General features: G+C 46.9%; 8 protein-coding genes across 8 annotated transcripts; 3 read left to right on the top strand and 5 right to left on the bottom strand.

Moving 5' to 3' along the window:
• Positions 1-1,193: 1,193 nt before the first annotated feature.
• Positions 1,194-3,620, bottom strand: GLAREA_04775 (ABC transporter transmembrane region; the record flags this gene model as incomplete). The annotated part of the gene is made up of 1 exon (XM_008087152.1): positions 1,194-3,620. One exon carries the CDS (start codon positions 3,618-3,620, stop codon positions 1,194-1,196), a length of 2,427 nt encoding a protein of 808 aa, XP_008085343.1.
• A 394-nt stretch (positions 3,621-4,014) lies between these two features.
• Positions 4,015-5,666, top strand: GLAREA_04774 (Hsp90 co-chaperone CDC37; the record flags this gene model as incomplete). Its single annotated transcript, XM_008087151.1, has 3 exons — positions 4,015-4,038; positions 4,122-5,477; positions 5,526-5,666. The coding sequence occupies 3 exons, from the start codon at positions 4,015-4,017 to the stop codon at positions 5,664-5,666; spliced, it is 1,521 nt and encodes a 506-aa protein (XP_008085342.1).
• Positions 5,667-5,926: 260 nt separating this feature from the next.
• GLAREA_04773 (uncharacterized protein) lies at positions 5,927-6,759 on the bottom strand (the record flags this gene model as incomplete). Its single annotated transcript, XM_008087150.1, has 3 exons — positions 5,927-6,364; positions 6,422-6,660; positions 6,717-6,759. 3 exons carry the CDS (start codon positions 6,757-6,759, stop codon positions 5,927-5,929), a joined length of 720 nt encoding a protein of 239 aa, XP_008085341.1.
• A 1,091-nt stretch (positions 6,760-7,850) lies between these two features.
• GLAREA_04772 (S-adenosyl-L-methionine-dependent methyltransferase) lies at positions 7,851-9,470 on the top strand (the record flags this gene model as incomplete). Its single annotated transcript, XM_008087149.1, has 3 exons — positions 7,851-8,664; positions 8,721-9,300; positions 9,419-9,470. The coding sequence occupies 3 exons, from the start codon at positions 7,851-7,853 to the stop codon at positions 9,468-9,470; spliced, it is 1,446 nt and encodes a 481-aa protein (XP_008085340.1).
• Positions 9,471-10,489: 1,019 nt separating this feature from the next.
• Positions 10,490-11,827, bottom strand: GLAREA_04771 (uncharacterized protein; the record flags this gene model as incomplete). Its single annotated transcript, XM_008087148.1, has 5 exons — positions 10,490-10,674; positions 10,738-10,876; positions 10,945-11,326; positions 11,372-11,699; positions 11,755-11,827. 5 exons carry the CDS (start codon positions 11,825-11,827, stop codon positions 10,490-10,492), a joined length of 1,107 nt encoding a protein of 368 aa, XP_008085339.1.
• A 783-nt stretch (positions 11,828-12,610) lies between these two features.
• Positions 12,611-13,698, bottom strand: GLAREA_04770 (Ferredoxin reductase-like, C-terminal NADP-linked; the record flags this gene model as incomplete). The annotated part of the gene is made up of 4 exons (XM_008087147.1): positions 12,611-12,760; positions 12,812-13,352; positions 13,401-13,482; positions 13,539-13,698. 4 exons carry the CDS (start codon positions 13,696-13,698, stop codon positions 12,611-12,613), a joined length of 933 nt encoding a protein of 310 aa, XP_008085338.1.
• Positions 13,699-14,489: 791 nt separating this feature from the next.
• Positions 14,490-15,229, top strand: GLAREA_04769 (uncharacterized protein; the record flags this gene model as incomplete). Its single annotated transcript, XM_008087146.1, has 2 exons — positions 14,490-14,637; positions 14,739-15,229. 2 exons carry the CDS (start codon positions 14,490-14,492, stop codon positions 15,227-15,229), a joined length of 639 nt encoding a protein of 212 aa, XP_008085337.1.
• Positions 15,230-15,371: 142 nt separating this feature from the next.
• Positions 15,372-15,866, bottom strand: GLAREA_04768 (uncharacterized protein; the record flags this gene model as incomplete). The annotated part of the gene is made up of 1 exon (XM_008087145.1): positions 15,372-15,866. The coding sequence occupies one exon, from the start codon at positions 15,864-15,866 to the stop codon at positions 15,372-15,374; it is 495 nt and encodes a 164-aa protein (XP_008085336.1).
• Between the last annotated feature and the right edge of the window lie 101 nt (positions 15,867-15,967).

Below are 15,967 nucleotides of genomic sequence, written 5' to 3'. Positions count from 1 at the left end.
CGCGTTTTTGTCGCTAGTGCTGCAGTCACATTACATCCATTGTGGAGGTTATTGTCACTAGCGCCATGGTCACATTACATCCATTGTGGCACTTTGCGAAGTTCTATCAAGAGCTAGCAAGATAGTGTCAACTAGCGTGAGGAGTACCAAAACATTTATGGCATTAACTGGCTCGAAGAACAACCCCTCATGACAAGATCAGCCTCTTATCACAGCAGTAGTTCTTGGCTTAGTACATCCTGCACTTGTGTCACCAGCTCAGTTCGATCCATTGGGTCATTCCATTAAAAGGGGAAGGAACGATTAAGCGAGCATATCCACTCTGGCTGTAAATACCAAACCTAGAGCAAACGTTCCCGGCAGTTGCTTATACAAATCATAGGTTAAGGTTAAATGAGTCTAGATCAGAATAAGCATGTCTTTGCACAATTATGCATTGTACAATTCCAGGATCTGGCACATATCTTTTAAATCTGCATTTGCCACAATTCTCTACGCGGTTCGAATTCGGCGAATGACTTGACAGCACAACAATGCATTTGAACTCCAGACTGGTTAAAATTTTGTCTAGCTATTGGATCTCTATCACTCTCATGCTGAGATAATTTGGTTGTGTTCATGAAACCTAGAGCTCTTCTGGGACTTCATCAAGAGTTGTGTAAAGACTAACAATCAAAGGCCTAAACTGACACCTCAGTAAAATTCATAATCTAGCAAGGCGCTCCCCTCAGTGGGGAGTCGGAAAGCTTTGTTAACTCGAGCGCAACGTACAACCGGATTATCGTGCAGTTATATTGATCGTTCGATGATCCCCATTACGGTTTACAGACGCAATGCACTGTACTTTGCATACTAAGCCATATCTCATCTTGTCTTGGGCAACTAATAGTTAACGAATCTTATCACAATCATGCAACTAGTCACCTGGAACAGTAACTTCATCGTGAAGCAGTTAATCGTTCTTAATAACCTACATCTTTATCGAGCGGAGTATTGTACAGGTATCCATGTCCCGCTCAGCGCTTCAATCACACAGACGTAAGGCCAATTAGCCAACATGCCAGCCGACCCAATGCATAATCCCACGCCCAGAAAGACTTAAACCCAAAAAGAAAATTACGCTCGTCGTTGTAAGATATATACAGTCCCACACATTGGTGCTTTAATTTTATCGCTTTAATGATAGGAATAACCTATTTCATCTGTTTACCCGTCTTCTCCAACACTGTTTCGGTTTTAGTTGCTTTATCTCCACGCTGCTTGATGACTTCGTCCTCATCATCATCGGGAGTCTCTTCTTCTAAGCGAGCTAGATCATCATCTGTCACTTCTTTGTCGGTGATCTGGCCTTCGGGTTCCGTAGATTTCTTCTCTGCGTCGCCGCCACTCATTTGCCATTCCATCAACTTTGAGAATGCTGAGTTTGGATCGTTTGATAACTTCGTATATGTGCCTTGTTCAGCAACCTTTCCATCACTTCCGAGGACAATGATTTGATCAGATCTCTTGATAGTAGAAAGTCGATGGGCGATCGAGATTGTTGTGTTGTGCCCCCTCAGAAGGGCAGCAAGGGCTGAATTGACTAGTGTCTCTGACTCGGCATCAAGTGCGGATGTAGCCTCATCAAGAATTAAGATGTCTGGATTCTTAAGCAAAGCTCTTGCGATGGCAATACGTTGCTTTTGACCGCCAGACAGCTGTGCGCCTCTTGCGCCGACCGATGTTTCCAGTCCGTCAGGGAAATCGCTAATGAACTGGCAATTGGCCTTTCTAGCTGCAGCTGTAATTTCGGCCCTCGAAGCATGAGGCTTTCCGTATGCGATATTTTCGGCAATTGAGCCAGAGAAGAGGACTGGCTCTTGACCAACCATACCAATTCGTCGACGAAGTGACTTGCCATTCATGCCTGTTATATCTTGACCATTAATGAAGATGGAGCCCTCAGTAGGATTGTAGAACCTAAGCAGAAGTGAGCCAATAGTTGACTTTCCACCCCCACTTGGCCCAACAATGGCGACATTTGTTCCCGAAGGAATCTCAAAGTCAAGCCCTTCGAAAATCTTGACTGCTGGCCGGGTAGGATAGGCAAAATGAACGTTTGAGAACTTGATCACACCTTGAGCGGATCGGACTTTGGTTCCGACGGTAGCTGGAATCGTCGGCTTGCGGTCTTGAAGTTCGAACAAGCGACTTGCAGCTCCCACACCTTTCATCAGCTCCGAGTAAAAGCTTGAAACCCCGAAGAGAGATGAACCTGCGTATGCAGTGTACATCAAGAAAGAAGTCAAGTCACCAACGCTGATGACTCCATTTTTGACCATTGATCCACCCGAGTACAGTAAAGCAAGAATTGTCATGTTGCCGAAGAAGCCAGAGGTACTAAAAAATGTTGCACTGAGGATAGCTTCCCTCTTCCCAAGCGCAAATATCTTCTTGATCTGATGGTTGTATCGCCCAACTTCTTGGGTCTCTCCAGCGAATGCTTGACTCGTTCGAACATTTCCCAGCCTTTCTTCAGCGATCTTAGTCAAGGTACCAAGGTTCCGTTGGATCTTTCTGCTCAAGTTTCGGATCATTCTTCCATAGAAGAATGCGCCTATGGCCACAGGAGGGAACATCAAGCATAGAATGCTAGTAAGTTTTAGACTCACCCAAGCCATGGCAGTGAAACCAGCACCTCCACTAACTATTGCTCTCAGTCCATCAGAAAGATTTTGAGTAATACTTTTACCGACAATAACAGTGTCAGAGCTCAGTCTAGAGATAAGATCTCCGGTTCGATTAGCATCGAAGAATTCTGCATTCTGAACATATGTCCGTCTATACAATTGTGATCGTAGGCGAGCAACGATTCTCTCTCCCACAATCCGCAAGATAATGATACGCCCATAATTCGCAGCAGCACCTACTGTCAGGACAGCACCGAGGGCAATATAGAACTGGCTCATCTCAAGACCAAATAACGTATTGCCTTCAGCTGGATCTTTGGTCGCAAGATCCAAGATTCTACCGATTGAGAAGGGTATAGACATGGTTATAGCCGAGGATATGAGGAGGAAGGTGAAAGCTAGACCTAGCCATTTGGCTTCTGGCCTCGCTATCTTGATCAGCCTCCATATCTCGCCGAACCCAGCAGAATTTCCTTGCTGCTTTGGACTCGATAAACGAGCGCTCAGGTTGACTTGTGCAGCTTTCGAGGCCTTTTCGCTCTTTTGGAATCCATCGTCGTCAAGTAAATCCTCCTCCTCCTCCTCTTTCCTTGCTTTCTCCTTCTCAATGAGATCTTGCCGATCGGTGTTCTTCGCTCCTTCTTGTATCTGGGACGTGCTCCTAAAATATCGCAATTGATGAAATGCTGGCTGCCATATTGGAGAAGAAGCTATGGATGATCTACCAGAGAGCTGGCTGGTGATACACGGACGTGGCGGACTTATTAGCCGCTGGGAGGGCCATGTCGCGGCATTGGTGCTAGAGTTGTATCGTTTCGACTGCTGTGGCGGCAGTGAAATACTGAATCGGGCCACTACATTCGTCTCTATCCTTCTTCCAAGCTGTTGTGAAGTCAAGTCGCAAACCGAGGTAGCCCAGCCATGCGCTCGAAGAACCCCAACTCGTCGCATTGCTGCCAAAAGTCAGAAGCAAAAAGTATATCAGCGGCGCTGATATCACCAGAATCTGTCGGAAGCGTGTCTTCGTCGAAATCTCATTGTCGCGTTGAGCGGGCTGGTAAAATAATCGATACTTGGTTGGTAAGATTTGGGGAAAATGTAAGTCAACGACACCCATGAGCGCAGATAGCGATGACGGAAGCTAACTCCTGGAGTTATGCAAGCGCAAGTAGCGAAATTTGCATAAGTCTTGTGCACGTGGGGTAGCTTATGATCCAAATCGCGGGCGGGGCCAGGCCGTAGAACGTTCGAGGTTATTTATTTTTGGGAGTAGAAAAGGACAATGAACTTCTTTCCAGACAACACATACTTACTTACTTGAAGCAAGAAATAAATCCGCCTCAAAATGCCTGTCGACTACAGTAAATGGGTAAGTTTCCGCCTGTGCTATAATGCAAACATCCTACCTTCGTCTTGTCTCACCAGGCTGAATCTCAAGGCTGACGGTTGTAGGACGCGCTCGAGTTGAGCGACGACTCTGATATAGAGGTCCACCCAAACGTAGACAAGAAGTCTTTTATTCGAGCCAAGCAAAATCAAATCCACCAAGAGCGATTTGAACGCAAACACAAAATCGAAACATACAAGTACGAACGATTGGTAAACGATGGGCTGCTCGGTCGTATCAATGCGCTTCTCAAAGCTCTTGAATCACTCAAAGCGGAAGCAGAGAAAAGAAGTCCTGATGAGTTGATGTTTCAAGCTATTATGGAGTCGACGGGGGACCGCGAAAACGACAACCCTCCTCCAAGACCAGCCGGTGTCCACACGCAGGACAAAGATATGCCTACGTATTCGAAGATGATGGCAGCGTTGGTAGATCAGGTCAAAGCAAAGGTTGACGAGGATAAGGTTGAGGATAGCCAGCGATTCGAAGCCTACCTCGCGGAAGTTAACTCGCACCGAACGAAGGTCGAAGAGCTACAGAAATCGTTGCTCACCGAGCTGAACAATCTGGAGAAGGAAGAAGGTCGAAAGATAACCAGTGAAAGTTATGCCACAGGTTTTGACAGTTCCCATGTATCGAAGAATGAGCCTATCAAAGGAAGGATAAACAAACCAAAAGAAAAGGTTCAAGCTGTTGAAGTGCTGAATCCAAAAGCTCTAGCTGCTCATGACGGATCCAAACCCGACAGTCAGCAATCATCTGGCGCGGACGCTGATATTGACGAGGAAGAAGGCCTAGATGACGATGAAGAGGTTCAGGCTTCCGAGCTCGGGATGAAGTTTGCGACAATCAAGCCTGGAGATTACAAGTCTTGCTTAACATTTATTTCCGAGCATCCCCAAGTCCTTGCAGAGAGAGAAACTGATGGCTTGCTGGTTCTCGCCTTTAACGCTGCCATCGACGGAGATCAAGACAAGGCCAAACAATGCGTACATCAAGCTCTTCTTCTCCAATACTGCAGAGCGCTGGGAAAGGATGGTGTGGGACTATTCTTCAAGCGAATCACAACTCCAAATCACCAAGCCCAGAAAGTGTTCTATGATGATGTCAATGGTACTTATCAAAGAATCAAGTCACGGACCAAGGAAATTGAAAGACAGAGGGCTCAAGAAGAGGCGGAAGGCGGTGGCGGTGTGGAGCAAATCCAGCTTCATGCTGTAGACCCTGGCACCACTATTAATATTCAAATTCCTCCAGAGAAGAGCGAGGACCCAGCAGAAATCAAGGCAAGAGAGCTGTTCAACGCCTTCCCTCCTGGACTTCAGCGAGCTTTGGAAAGTGGAAGTCTAGATGAGGTCAACAAAGTGCTGGGGAAGATGAGTGTTGAGGAGGCTGAGGAGATTGTCGCCCAGTTGGGTGAGGTATGTTTAACACTTCCTCGAATACTTGATTAGTACTAATGATAACAGGGTGGAATGCTTTCTTTGGAGGAGCAAATTATAGATGCCACGACCGAGGAAGGTCAGAAGGCGCTCAAGGAATTTGAGGAGTCGGAGAAGGCTCGCAACGAAGCAGATCTCTCATCCAAGTATTCGGAAGACCCAGAGTAATTTCAATCGTTCATGATTTGACGCAGATATGATTGGATGAGTATGGATGCCCATTTTACGAATGGTAGCGAGTAACAACATCATGCCAAGTTACCAAACAATCTCACTGATGAGTCTACAAAATAAAAATGTATATCGTGAATTTTGCCTTAATTATTGAACGCCTATCCACCAGAAAGGCAGTAGTGCTATATACCACTAGCAATTTGCTCTTCAGATCGTACATGCTTTTTCCTAATAATCACACGCCTTCTCAGCCCTCAAACCCCAGTCGAACCCGGCGCCTTCTCATCCTTCTTCAAACTGAGCAGCAACTCCCTAAACTTCTCCTTCCCAGTCCCACTCGCACCACCCTTCGCACCCTTCCCACTCAAATCGACCAACTTCGCAATACGCTCCCAGCTCGTACCGCCCGCACTCGTGTCCTCCCTGCTCTCCAAGAACTCTTCGGCGTCTTTCCGCGACTGTGCTAACATCTTCTCCTTCTTACTGTTGTAATTCTCGTAGAAGTCATCGATGTTTTGCTGGGCGTCCTTGATGGTTTCGGCTTTCTTCTCTTCGGACTTCTCGGTGCGCGCTTGCAATTGGAGATCCCGGCGCTCGCGCCATTGGGTTATTACTTCAGGTTCCGGCTCAGAGGTGCTGGGTTGGTAGCTGGACTGGTAATTAGATGTGATCGTTCCGCCAGGTGCGACGGCCTAGAATACGTAATTAGACTCTTGCATATCACCAAAGGTGAGGCTGTGAGGACATACATCATTCTGGGTATCGATAGCAGGAAACGAGCTCTCGAAATCCATATCCTCATTTCCACCACTCTGTCCGCCTCCACCACCGCCCAGCAGATCGTCATCATCATCCTCTACAAACGCCGCATTGTCATTGCTCGACACGAATTGATTCGCATCATCGCCCAACAGCGCCTTTTCTCTGCTTAGGAAATCGTCCCCGCCGGCGCTCTCGAACGCTGGGGTTCCGGATGGTGATTGTTGAGCTGCGAAGCTGTTAGTACAGAAATGAGTGCGCACAAGATGGGCAATTGCGACGTACCTCCAGAGTCGAACTCTTCAAGTGAGGGAAATCGGTCGGCCATGTTGGGTGTCTTGTTTTGTTGATGGTCGGTTTATTGCTAGGTTACGACTTCTGGCCGTTCCGTATGGAATCAGGCGCGAGGCTTGACGCACGGACCATGGGATATGTTTAGCGTGGCAGTCGACACCCTCAACTCACAAGCGGACTCTATTGTTATTTGCCATGAAAACAATTTGTCCGCCAAGCTACAATCACTTCTGGTAAATTTCTCAAACTGGAATCAAGTGATCAGACTTCATCTATATTACCATGCTCTATACCCTCCCAGTTCCCACCGAGATGGGTCGTATACTTCCTTTTCCGACGTCTGTACATAATCTCCCGTTCGGCCTTGCAGAACACAGCAACCTGAGTCCCTGACTGCTCGTCCAGAGGATCAAGACCGGATGAATTGAACCCTGCACCTGCTGCGAGAATAATTTGGATCGGAGGGTGATGCTTTTAGCAGAAGGTAACATCCATCCGAGTATTTGCAGTTGGAATCTTTTCTACTTTGATTTTTGTTTAACTCTATTCTTCGTTTCCAAGTGTTGTTTTGCGCTTTTGATATCTTCGCTACAGTGGGTCTTGCGACTGTCGAGTTTGATACAAGTGTGTCGTTTATGTGATTGCCATATGGCACAGCTGGCCCACGAAATCATATATTTGATCATCTCGGAGCTGCACTGTGGAACTCGATCCATGAAGCATTGAAGAAGGGCTCCTTCGTAAGACCACCAATCAAACAGGGACTACCACGACTCGGTGAGCGTTCTACAAGATTGATAGTCAATTGAAGTAGTACATGCCAAATAGCCAACTACTAAGTCAAAAGGAAAGAAAGCAAAGCTCAGTTTACACGACAACGACGTCTTCGCAAGCTTTACTAACGGACGTCCCGTTCAGACCAACCAACTTGGGAAAGCGGACCACACGACTGCACCATCCCTCGATCACCAAAGTAATTCCAACCACCTCCACCCATCCAACGGTCTCGTAGGAGAAAGCGAGGAACCACGCCATTTGCCAACTCCGGGCCTGAAAGGTGTTGGTGTCCGGTCAAGCAAGCTCTCCACTCCAGATTTTCCATCTTAACAAAATTCATGTGCGATAATGGATACAAAGATCCCGCAACAGAAATCCAACCAGGATCATCACGCGATTGATATCAACTCGTTGTTGAATCCGTCTGTGGAGGAGTCGCCTATCCCTGGACTCCCGCATACAAACCATGCGAATGCCTCAGCGAATAGCAGTGCACCCCTAGCAGCGCCTACGCGCGAACCAACATTTTCTGAACAAGTCGTCCAGAGTATTTTGCCAGATGAAATCAGGAAAGCAGGATCTAACTCTCCTATGAGTGCTGAGTCTACCACTTCCAACGGAACAGATTCGGCAAATCAGTTCTATCAAGCTCACCACGGATATCAAGCTCCAGAAGTTGAAGCTGCATCACTGGACCAACAAGACCAACATCAAGACACGACCATGGCCGAGGCACCTCCAACTTCTCATCAAGATGAGTCGGATGCTCACTCTGTAGCACCGGATGATGTCGTCTTGCCAGATGATGGATATTATCCAACTTCTCTACATGTGGACTCTGAAATGAGTGACACAGACTCGGCTATCGGATCTGAGATCATGTCGTCTACCATGTCATTAAGATCCAGTCTATATGAATCGATACAAGAGAATGGACGTAGTTACCATAAATACAAGGAAGGACAGTACTATTTGCCGAATGATGATGTTGAGCAAGACCGACTGAATTTACAACATCATCTTTGGACGCTCACACTAGATGGTCGCTTACATCTTGCTCCAACCGAGAACCCACAGCATGTTCTTGATATTGGTACCGGAACTGGCCTATGGGCTTTAGAATACGCAGAGCGTAATCCTTCATCTATGGTCATTGGAACTGGTAACACCCCCACCCAATATCCACCAAAACATTTTCTATACTAACTTCATCCCCAGACCTAAGCGCAATCCAACCCGAATATGTCCCACCAAACTGCCAATTTGAAATCGACGACGCCGAAGACGAATGGACCTACACCACCCCCTTCGACTTCATCCATGGGAGAATGTTGTTCACATGTTTCCAGGACCCGGCCCAAGTATTCAAACGCGCCTACGCCGCTCTTGCCCCGGGGGGCTACATGGAAATTCAAGACGTGCACTTCGCGCTCGAATCCATAGACGGATCCGCCGACACCTCCGCCATCCGGGCCTGGAACCAGAAACTCCGCGAGGGCGCCGCGAAGATCGGGCGTGACTGGCATTGTACGATCAAATACGCGCAGTTCATGCGCGACGCCGGGTTTGAGGGTGTCACGGAGAGGAAGTTTAAGTGGCCTAGTAATACGTGGCCGAAAGGGAAGAAGCAGAAGTTGTTGGGCATGTGGTCGATGGCTAATAATCTCGATGGGTTGCCGAGTATCAGTATGGCGATTATGACGCGCGCGCATGGGATGACGAGGGATGAGGTTGAGGTGGGAATGGTGGATGTTAGGAAGGATATTAGGGATAAGAATATCCATGGTTATGTTCCTGTGTAAGTTGGGCCTTTTCCTTGTCTTGCAAATATGGGGTTGGGCTTTCCGGTCTGAGAATGCAGAATTGAGGAGAGGTGTTTAAAGGTTATGATTGATTAACTTACTGACTGGAAATAGATATGTTGTCTACGGACGGAAACCGTTCGCTGAGGGGACTAAAGTTACGTAATCCTCGTTGGTCTTTTTTAAATTTAAATATATACATAATCTACTTGTCTTGAATTTGTGATAAGAACTTGAATCATGACATTTTCCTTGTTATCTCGGAAATCAAAATGTACAGGGCAAGATATACATTCCTTACTACACACATGATGAGCTTCAAAGTTTGAAAGATCTTGGACTTTCGCCTGGGGTCGAATTAGATGTCTTCCTTACTATTGCCTTCCTGTATATGTGGAAATGTATATCGTCCTCGAGATACACATGAATTGAAAATCTTATGCTTTCTGTACTGAAGTATCGTTTCTGGGCGTCTGCGGGCATATCACGGCCGTTTGGCTGGTTTTATCTACCAGCTCCACCATAACACGTTTTTTCCTCAATAATGAGTTCTTGAGTGCAGAATGTCTTTCTTCCCTGTCGCTCACGTATTTTATCTCTCAACCATCAATACCCCTGGGTTTATATGTCTCATCCTCTAATACGGGGTTGACATCCTTCGCTTCTGTGTAGTACGGATGTTTTTCTCAGCCGATTCTTACATCTAGTTGACTTTGCAACTACTGGGAAGTACGATTCATGGTCTTCGTTGCCCCAGTACTAACCCCCCTTTGTTCTTCTTATCGTTCAAGCTTTCTGAATGCGAAGTTCGGAGTTGGGCTAATCACTAGCTCTCTCTTGTTGTATCAAGCGCTAGGTGATTTTTATGTTTGGAAGACTTCACTAATTTCTTTTCTTCCACTGTTTTTGCATCATACGGTGTCCTCCAGGGTTTAGAGGAAGAGATATCATGTAATGGTCGTTGTTGAATTTGTGACTTGCAAGCTGTGAGTATTGAGGTTGCTCCCAACAAACTGGCTTACCATGCCAACAAGACAAGAATCGTCTACCCTGATCCGCACGATATTCTCGACGGAACAATCTCAATAAAGTAGACAACACACTTATAGTACTATCCTCCTATACTCCCAGGGTATACAACACCAAATCCAGACCCAGATCCAAACCAATGCTCAACACCATCCCCTAAATCTTTTTCTTCCCACAAAACTCCTCCCAGCCCTTAACCACCACTCGTACATCTTCCTCTCTAAACTCCTCTTCATCTCCTTCCTCTCTTCCCAGTCCTGGAGTCTCATCCTTCTTCTTCCCCACCTTCTCGACCTCGCGCCAGAGACCGAGGAGTGGGTATGCTGCTATACCTACGGCGCCTGATTCTGTTAGTTGATATTTGGGAGGGGAGAAAGTGATAGGAAGAAGAGGGAGACACTTACCAGCAGCAGGTTTACAAACCACCCCTCCAATTCCTCTTCCCACTCCCTTGAGAAAACCAAGAGGTCCTTCCGTCTTCGCGCCATCATATGGTTTCTTCACGATGCCAGTGAGACCGTCGTAGAGACCTGTTCCAAAGCCCTAAACATCAAATCAGCACCCCATCCCATACTCACTCTCGGAAACAAAAGTAAAATGAATGAACCCACCACACCCGCCTGCTTCACCCCCCCAACAACCCCCTCAACCCTCTCGACCCTTCTTACATCCTCGCCATACAGTCCCGGCAGATTTCTCAGTCCGCCTGCGACGCCGGTGGTAACCAACATCGGCGCCTTCAACCCCGCCGCCACCACCCGTCCTACCCCCTTAGCGGCCCCCAGCACCGCTTTATCATACGGATTCGGCTTGCTGGCATCTCTGGTCTTGAGGGGACAATCGCTAGAAGGAGATGACTTGAAAGCGTGGTAGCTTGAAAGGGGGATAGAAGCGACGCCGAGAGCGACGTTGGTCACTGTTTCGAGGGTGGCGGAGGCGATGCCTGTAAGGGGGTCGGTGGGTTGGTGTTCGTAGAGCGTGGTGCGGGAGAGGCTGGCCGGGTTAGTAGGGGGGAAAGAGTTGAGAGGGTAGACGTACGGTTGGATATCTGAGGGGGTGAGGAGGGATTTGTGGATTAATATGCGGACTGCTAGGATTGAGAGGGGGAGGTTGTCGGTTTTAAGTTGGTAGGTAGCTGGGTATTCTGGGAGGAGGTCGCAGGGGGTGTCGTGAAATTGGGTGTCAGGCGATGGCTGCTCTGGAGGAGGGAAATTTTGAGTAGTTTGCTTCCAGGCGTTGATTTTTGCATGCTGGTCTTCGATGGACGCATGTTCTAGGTTCTCATAGTCTCCTTGAACTGAGCCCTCCGAGGGGGTGGGTGTGAAGAGACGAGGAGATTCCTGTCCTGGTGATAAAGTGTCTTCAGCTGTTGTTTCTGTTAGTTTATCGCCTGTAACTCTGATGTGATTTCGAAAACTTACAAGTTACGGAACTGGGATAACTCGAAGTTACACCCGATGAATCTCTCTTCTGTGGGATACCCGGAGACTTCATTTTGAAATCGCAAGCGCGTTTCAAGACTTTGTAGTGGTTGAAGATCAATTAGTAGTCAAGGTTCGAGGAATGAGGGAAAGAGACAAAATAATCTTCGAGAGAACCCTAAAAGGCGTGTATCGACTGTAGTCGAAGGAAAGAAGGGGTTGAAGATCAAATGAATTGAAAAAAGATGGTCTCATTCATTGACTGAAATATTTAGATGAATTGACATCGATCAAAATAGCATGTATAAAAGTTGTGGGGATGGACCATAAGTCTGGAGTTGTCTGGGAGTGAACCTTCAATTATGCGGCAGCCTTAAGTCGCTTGCGTAGGCTTCACGTGAAGCGAGCCTGTGGGAATCGATATGACAACCTTGGAACCGGACAGGAACAAACGGTTCACCGGCCCCTTGTTAAGCCTTCACCGAGCTTATTTGAGGTTGATATGTTGATACGAATTTCAGAAATACGTTCCGAGCAGTGGCCAGGGAAAAAGGAAGAGGAATAAAAGACGGAGCATGCAGCTAAGAGTTACGCAAGCGAGTGCTCGCAATTCGCTCAATCGTATTGACATACCAGGTAGGGCTAGGAATACAAGGGTCCAGGTCAGAATGGATCTTGACTAAGAGGCTCAAATTAGGTCTTATATATGAATTGCGTAACCGCCGCTCTGTATCGTCAGCAAGTCGCTACTGTTGAAGTTTATTAGTTTAGTACATGACCAAACGATGTAGGCTTGCCCCGCTAAATAAGCACATCTATACAGCAGAACAAACCCCAGATATTAATTGAAGCATCTCTAGAACGCAAAAACTTGGTCCTCAAGCTTGCTCACTGGTCTAGCTTTCTTGAAGCCTAGACTTTCCGACGCTTTCTTCATCGCGCTAATCATTGGTGGTGGACCGCAAAGCAGCATCTTAACATCCTCTGCAGGCTTTGGAAGCCATTTCTGGTTTTCGTATTAGCTTGTGTAACATAACGAGTAAATGAATAAACTTACGGTCATCATCTCTGGAGTGACAAATCCAACACCGCCCTCCCAGTTCTCTGGCGGGTTGTTCAAAACATAGTGTACTCTGAATCCCTTGTCTTCAGCAGCCAATTGATCAAGATCCTCCTTCAATAGAATATCCTCCTTATTGACATTTGCGAAGATAAGATCAATCTCGGTGGTATCGCCTGTTGGGCGTCCTCGAATAACTGCTCTAATAATTTGGAGCATAGGTGTAATTCCAGTTCCTCCTGCAATCATACCAAAATGACGGACCATGTTTGGTGTATAAACCATAGCTCCCTTTGGCCCTTTGACTTTGATTGTTTGGCCCACAACGAGAGACGCCATGTATTTTGAGATGTTACCAGTCGGGTATGACTTGATAAGGAGGTCGAAGAAGCCTGGCTGGTCACCAGAAATTGGAGTGTATGATCGTACGATTTCCTTCGATGTACCATCTGCCTGCTTGATACCTGCGCCGATAGAAATGTGTTGTCCAATTGGCAGTCCTAGGATCGCGGTTTCGGAAGGAAGCTTGAATCGATAGCTAGTGAAGTCAGTACTGTAATTTGGAGGCCAAATACGAAAAGCTTACATCGCGACATTGTGGGAAATAATTGTCTTCTCCTGAAGCTCGAAGTCCTGGAACTCGGCAGGCTTTAAAACAGCACGCACTCCTGCTTCTGTTAATACGCGCTCCCGGAATTTCTCTCCATGGCCCAGTTGAACTCACTGTTATTCCATACTTTGAACGTCCCGAGTGCGACTGCGAGGGCAACAGCGTAAGGTAACCATTCTCTTTTAACTATCAAGGTTCCAAAGACTAGGAGGCCAGAAGGAATGTAAATTCCGTCAATATATCCCCTGGAGAACAAACTCGGTGATTGGGACATGGTGTAGAGTGTTGAGGGGGAAACGTTGAGATCGAGGAACTTGGAAATGTGCAAAGAGAAGATCTGTGTGATTAAGAACCGCACAAAGATCTGATCAAAGTTCCTTCGAGTTTTAAATAGGAATATCGAACCGATTGAGAAGCTAGATCCCAGAAAAGGTTATGTTGCCGGCAAGTAGATGAGGCTGTTGAATCTCACTCGGTTCATCCCACAGAATTAATTCGGCTGCCGGACGGACCCTCCAAAAGAAGCAGCGATTTCCCCACCGCCTTTCGGCTCAACGCGGGCACGGTTCCAGGGTGTGTGGAGCTTTCTTCATGATCTGATAAACTCTTGTTCACTTCCAACTATGAAACAATCTAGAATTCTTCAAATATAATATAATCATAATTTGAGTCGAAACTGTCATATCAGCTGTTTGCCTGTACAGAAAATGACATTTTTCCAACTGTTTCACGAAACCATTTCTTCTGTGAAACTACCCACCCAGGTACTTGTCGTCTGTACTACCGACCACCCGTCATCGGGGTCTTTTCCACTTGTCCACATCAGATCTAATTGTAGACATATCTGGTAACAGATACACGGGACTCGTTTCGTTGTTGTCGAACTCATCAATTCATATTTTCCAATTTTTCGCTCTTATTAAGACCTAGACAATCAATGATTCAGTCTTGAGAATCCACCTACGTGGACATAAGTCGTCAATACTCCCTTGAATAATTTCATAAATATATAAACACACTAAGAATTCCATAAGAGTCTCTACGCTATCTAAGACCGCCGCAGAAATGGAAGAAGAGGAGGTTAAGAACGGGTCTGTAGCTGTCAAGGAAGAAGACGCACCTTTCCCTCTTACTGAGCTCGATAAGATTGGCCTCAGTCAAAAGGATGAAGACTTTAAGCTCCATACTTGGGACGATTTGAAAGAAATTATCGGTAAGACCGAACATCGTTTTTCATCTAAATCTCTCAAATTTGGTTAATGCGATTCGAGCAATGGATAATCTTGGTATGAGAGAAATACTAACACTCAATAGAAACCAACAACCTCGCCCTCCTCACACGCACCCCCTCCCAAATCCGCGCCTACATAACCTGGTGCAGTAAAATAAACCGCGAATACGGCAGCGTCTCCAACTTCATCATCGCCCACCGTCTACCATGGGGACCACCACCATTCTCCTTCAACTCCTCCACCCCTCTCTCCGATCCATCAGACTACAGAATCCTTGTGAATGACTGGCCATATGGCTTTACGGACGAGATCACGCATATAGTCGTCTGGAGTAAGACGCCTATTCCGACAGATGAGGGGACGGGGGATCTGACGAAGGATAGTAGGAACAGGGTGGAGGGGTGGGTGAAGAGGACTTTTGGGGATAGGCTAGGAGAGGAGAGGGTGTTGTGGTTTAAGAACTGGGTGGGCTTGCAGAGTGTGAGGGCTTTGGAGCATTTTCATGTTCTGGTTAGGGGTGCTGGGGAGGAGGATATTTCGTTTTGGACGGGGGAGACACAGGGGAGGATGTAGAGAAGCTCAACTTTGCTTTCGCTATTAGATCTCATATATTCATTAGACGACGATAATACGGCATATGTTCACCACTTTATTAGTCGAGAGGATGGATAGCCCTTTAAATTCTTACAATTCATTGCGACACATATATTCTGCTTTACGCAGCTCTTCTCTGTCTTCTATTTCCAGCCTGCGCGGCCTGTTGCTCCTCGGGCATTTGAGCTCCTCCACCACCACCCATCAACCCCCTCGCCATACCCAAGAGTCCATATCCTTTATAAGCTCCATACACCGGCACTACCGCCCACAACAGCCATCCCCAATCCCCAAAAACCAGAACCGAAATCAACGAGGCCCAGGTGATCCAAATCACGTCAAACATATACTCCGTCAACCCCGGCGCTGCTAGGTCTTCTCCCGAATTCTTCAATGCCTTGGTCGAGGGATCATATTTCGGTCTCCCCGTACTTTCGAGTATGAATTCTGCTATCAGACTGGGGACTGATAATATGATGTAGACGAGGATGGAGCGTCGTCTGAAGAGGAGGTTAAATAGTAGGAAGATGGCGTGTACGGAAAGCGTTCCGATGTGAAGACTGTTCAAACTCGCGGTGTTCGCTTTCGCACGATCTTTTTTGGCTTTTTGTGCCATTTTCGTCCTCGGTGTATATTCGAAAGGGGATGTCGCGGTTGAACAAGAGCCAAACAGGTGGGGGTGTGTCGTCACTTATGCGCTCGACTTCTATGTTGAAT

Source organism: Glarea lozoyensis (assembly GCF_000409485.1).
Source record: "Glarea lozoyensis ATCC 20868 chromosome Unknown GLAREA5, whole genome shotgun sequence".
Taxonomy (NCBI): Eukaryota; Fungi; Ascomycota; class Leotiomycetes; order Helotiales; family Helotiaceae; genus Glarea; species Glarea lozoyensis.
Note: the sequence above shows the minus strand (reverse complement) of the source record. Positions and strands in the feature narration are given on the sequence as shown.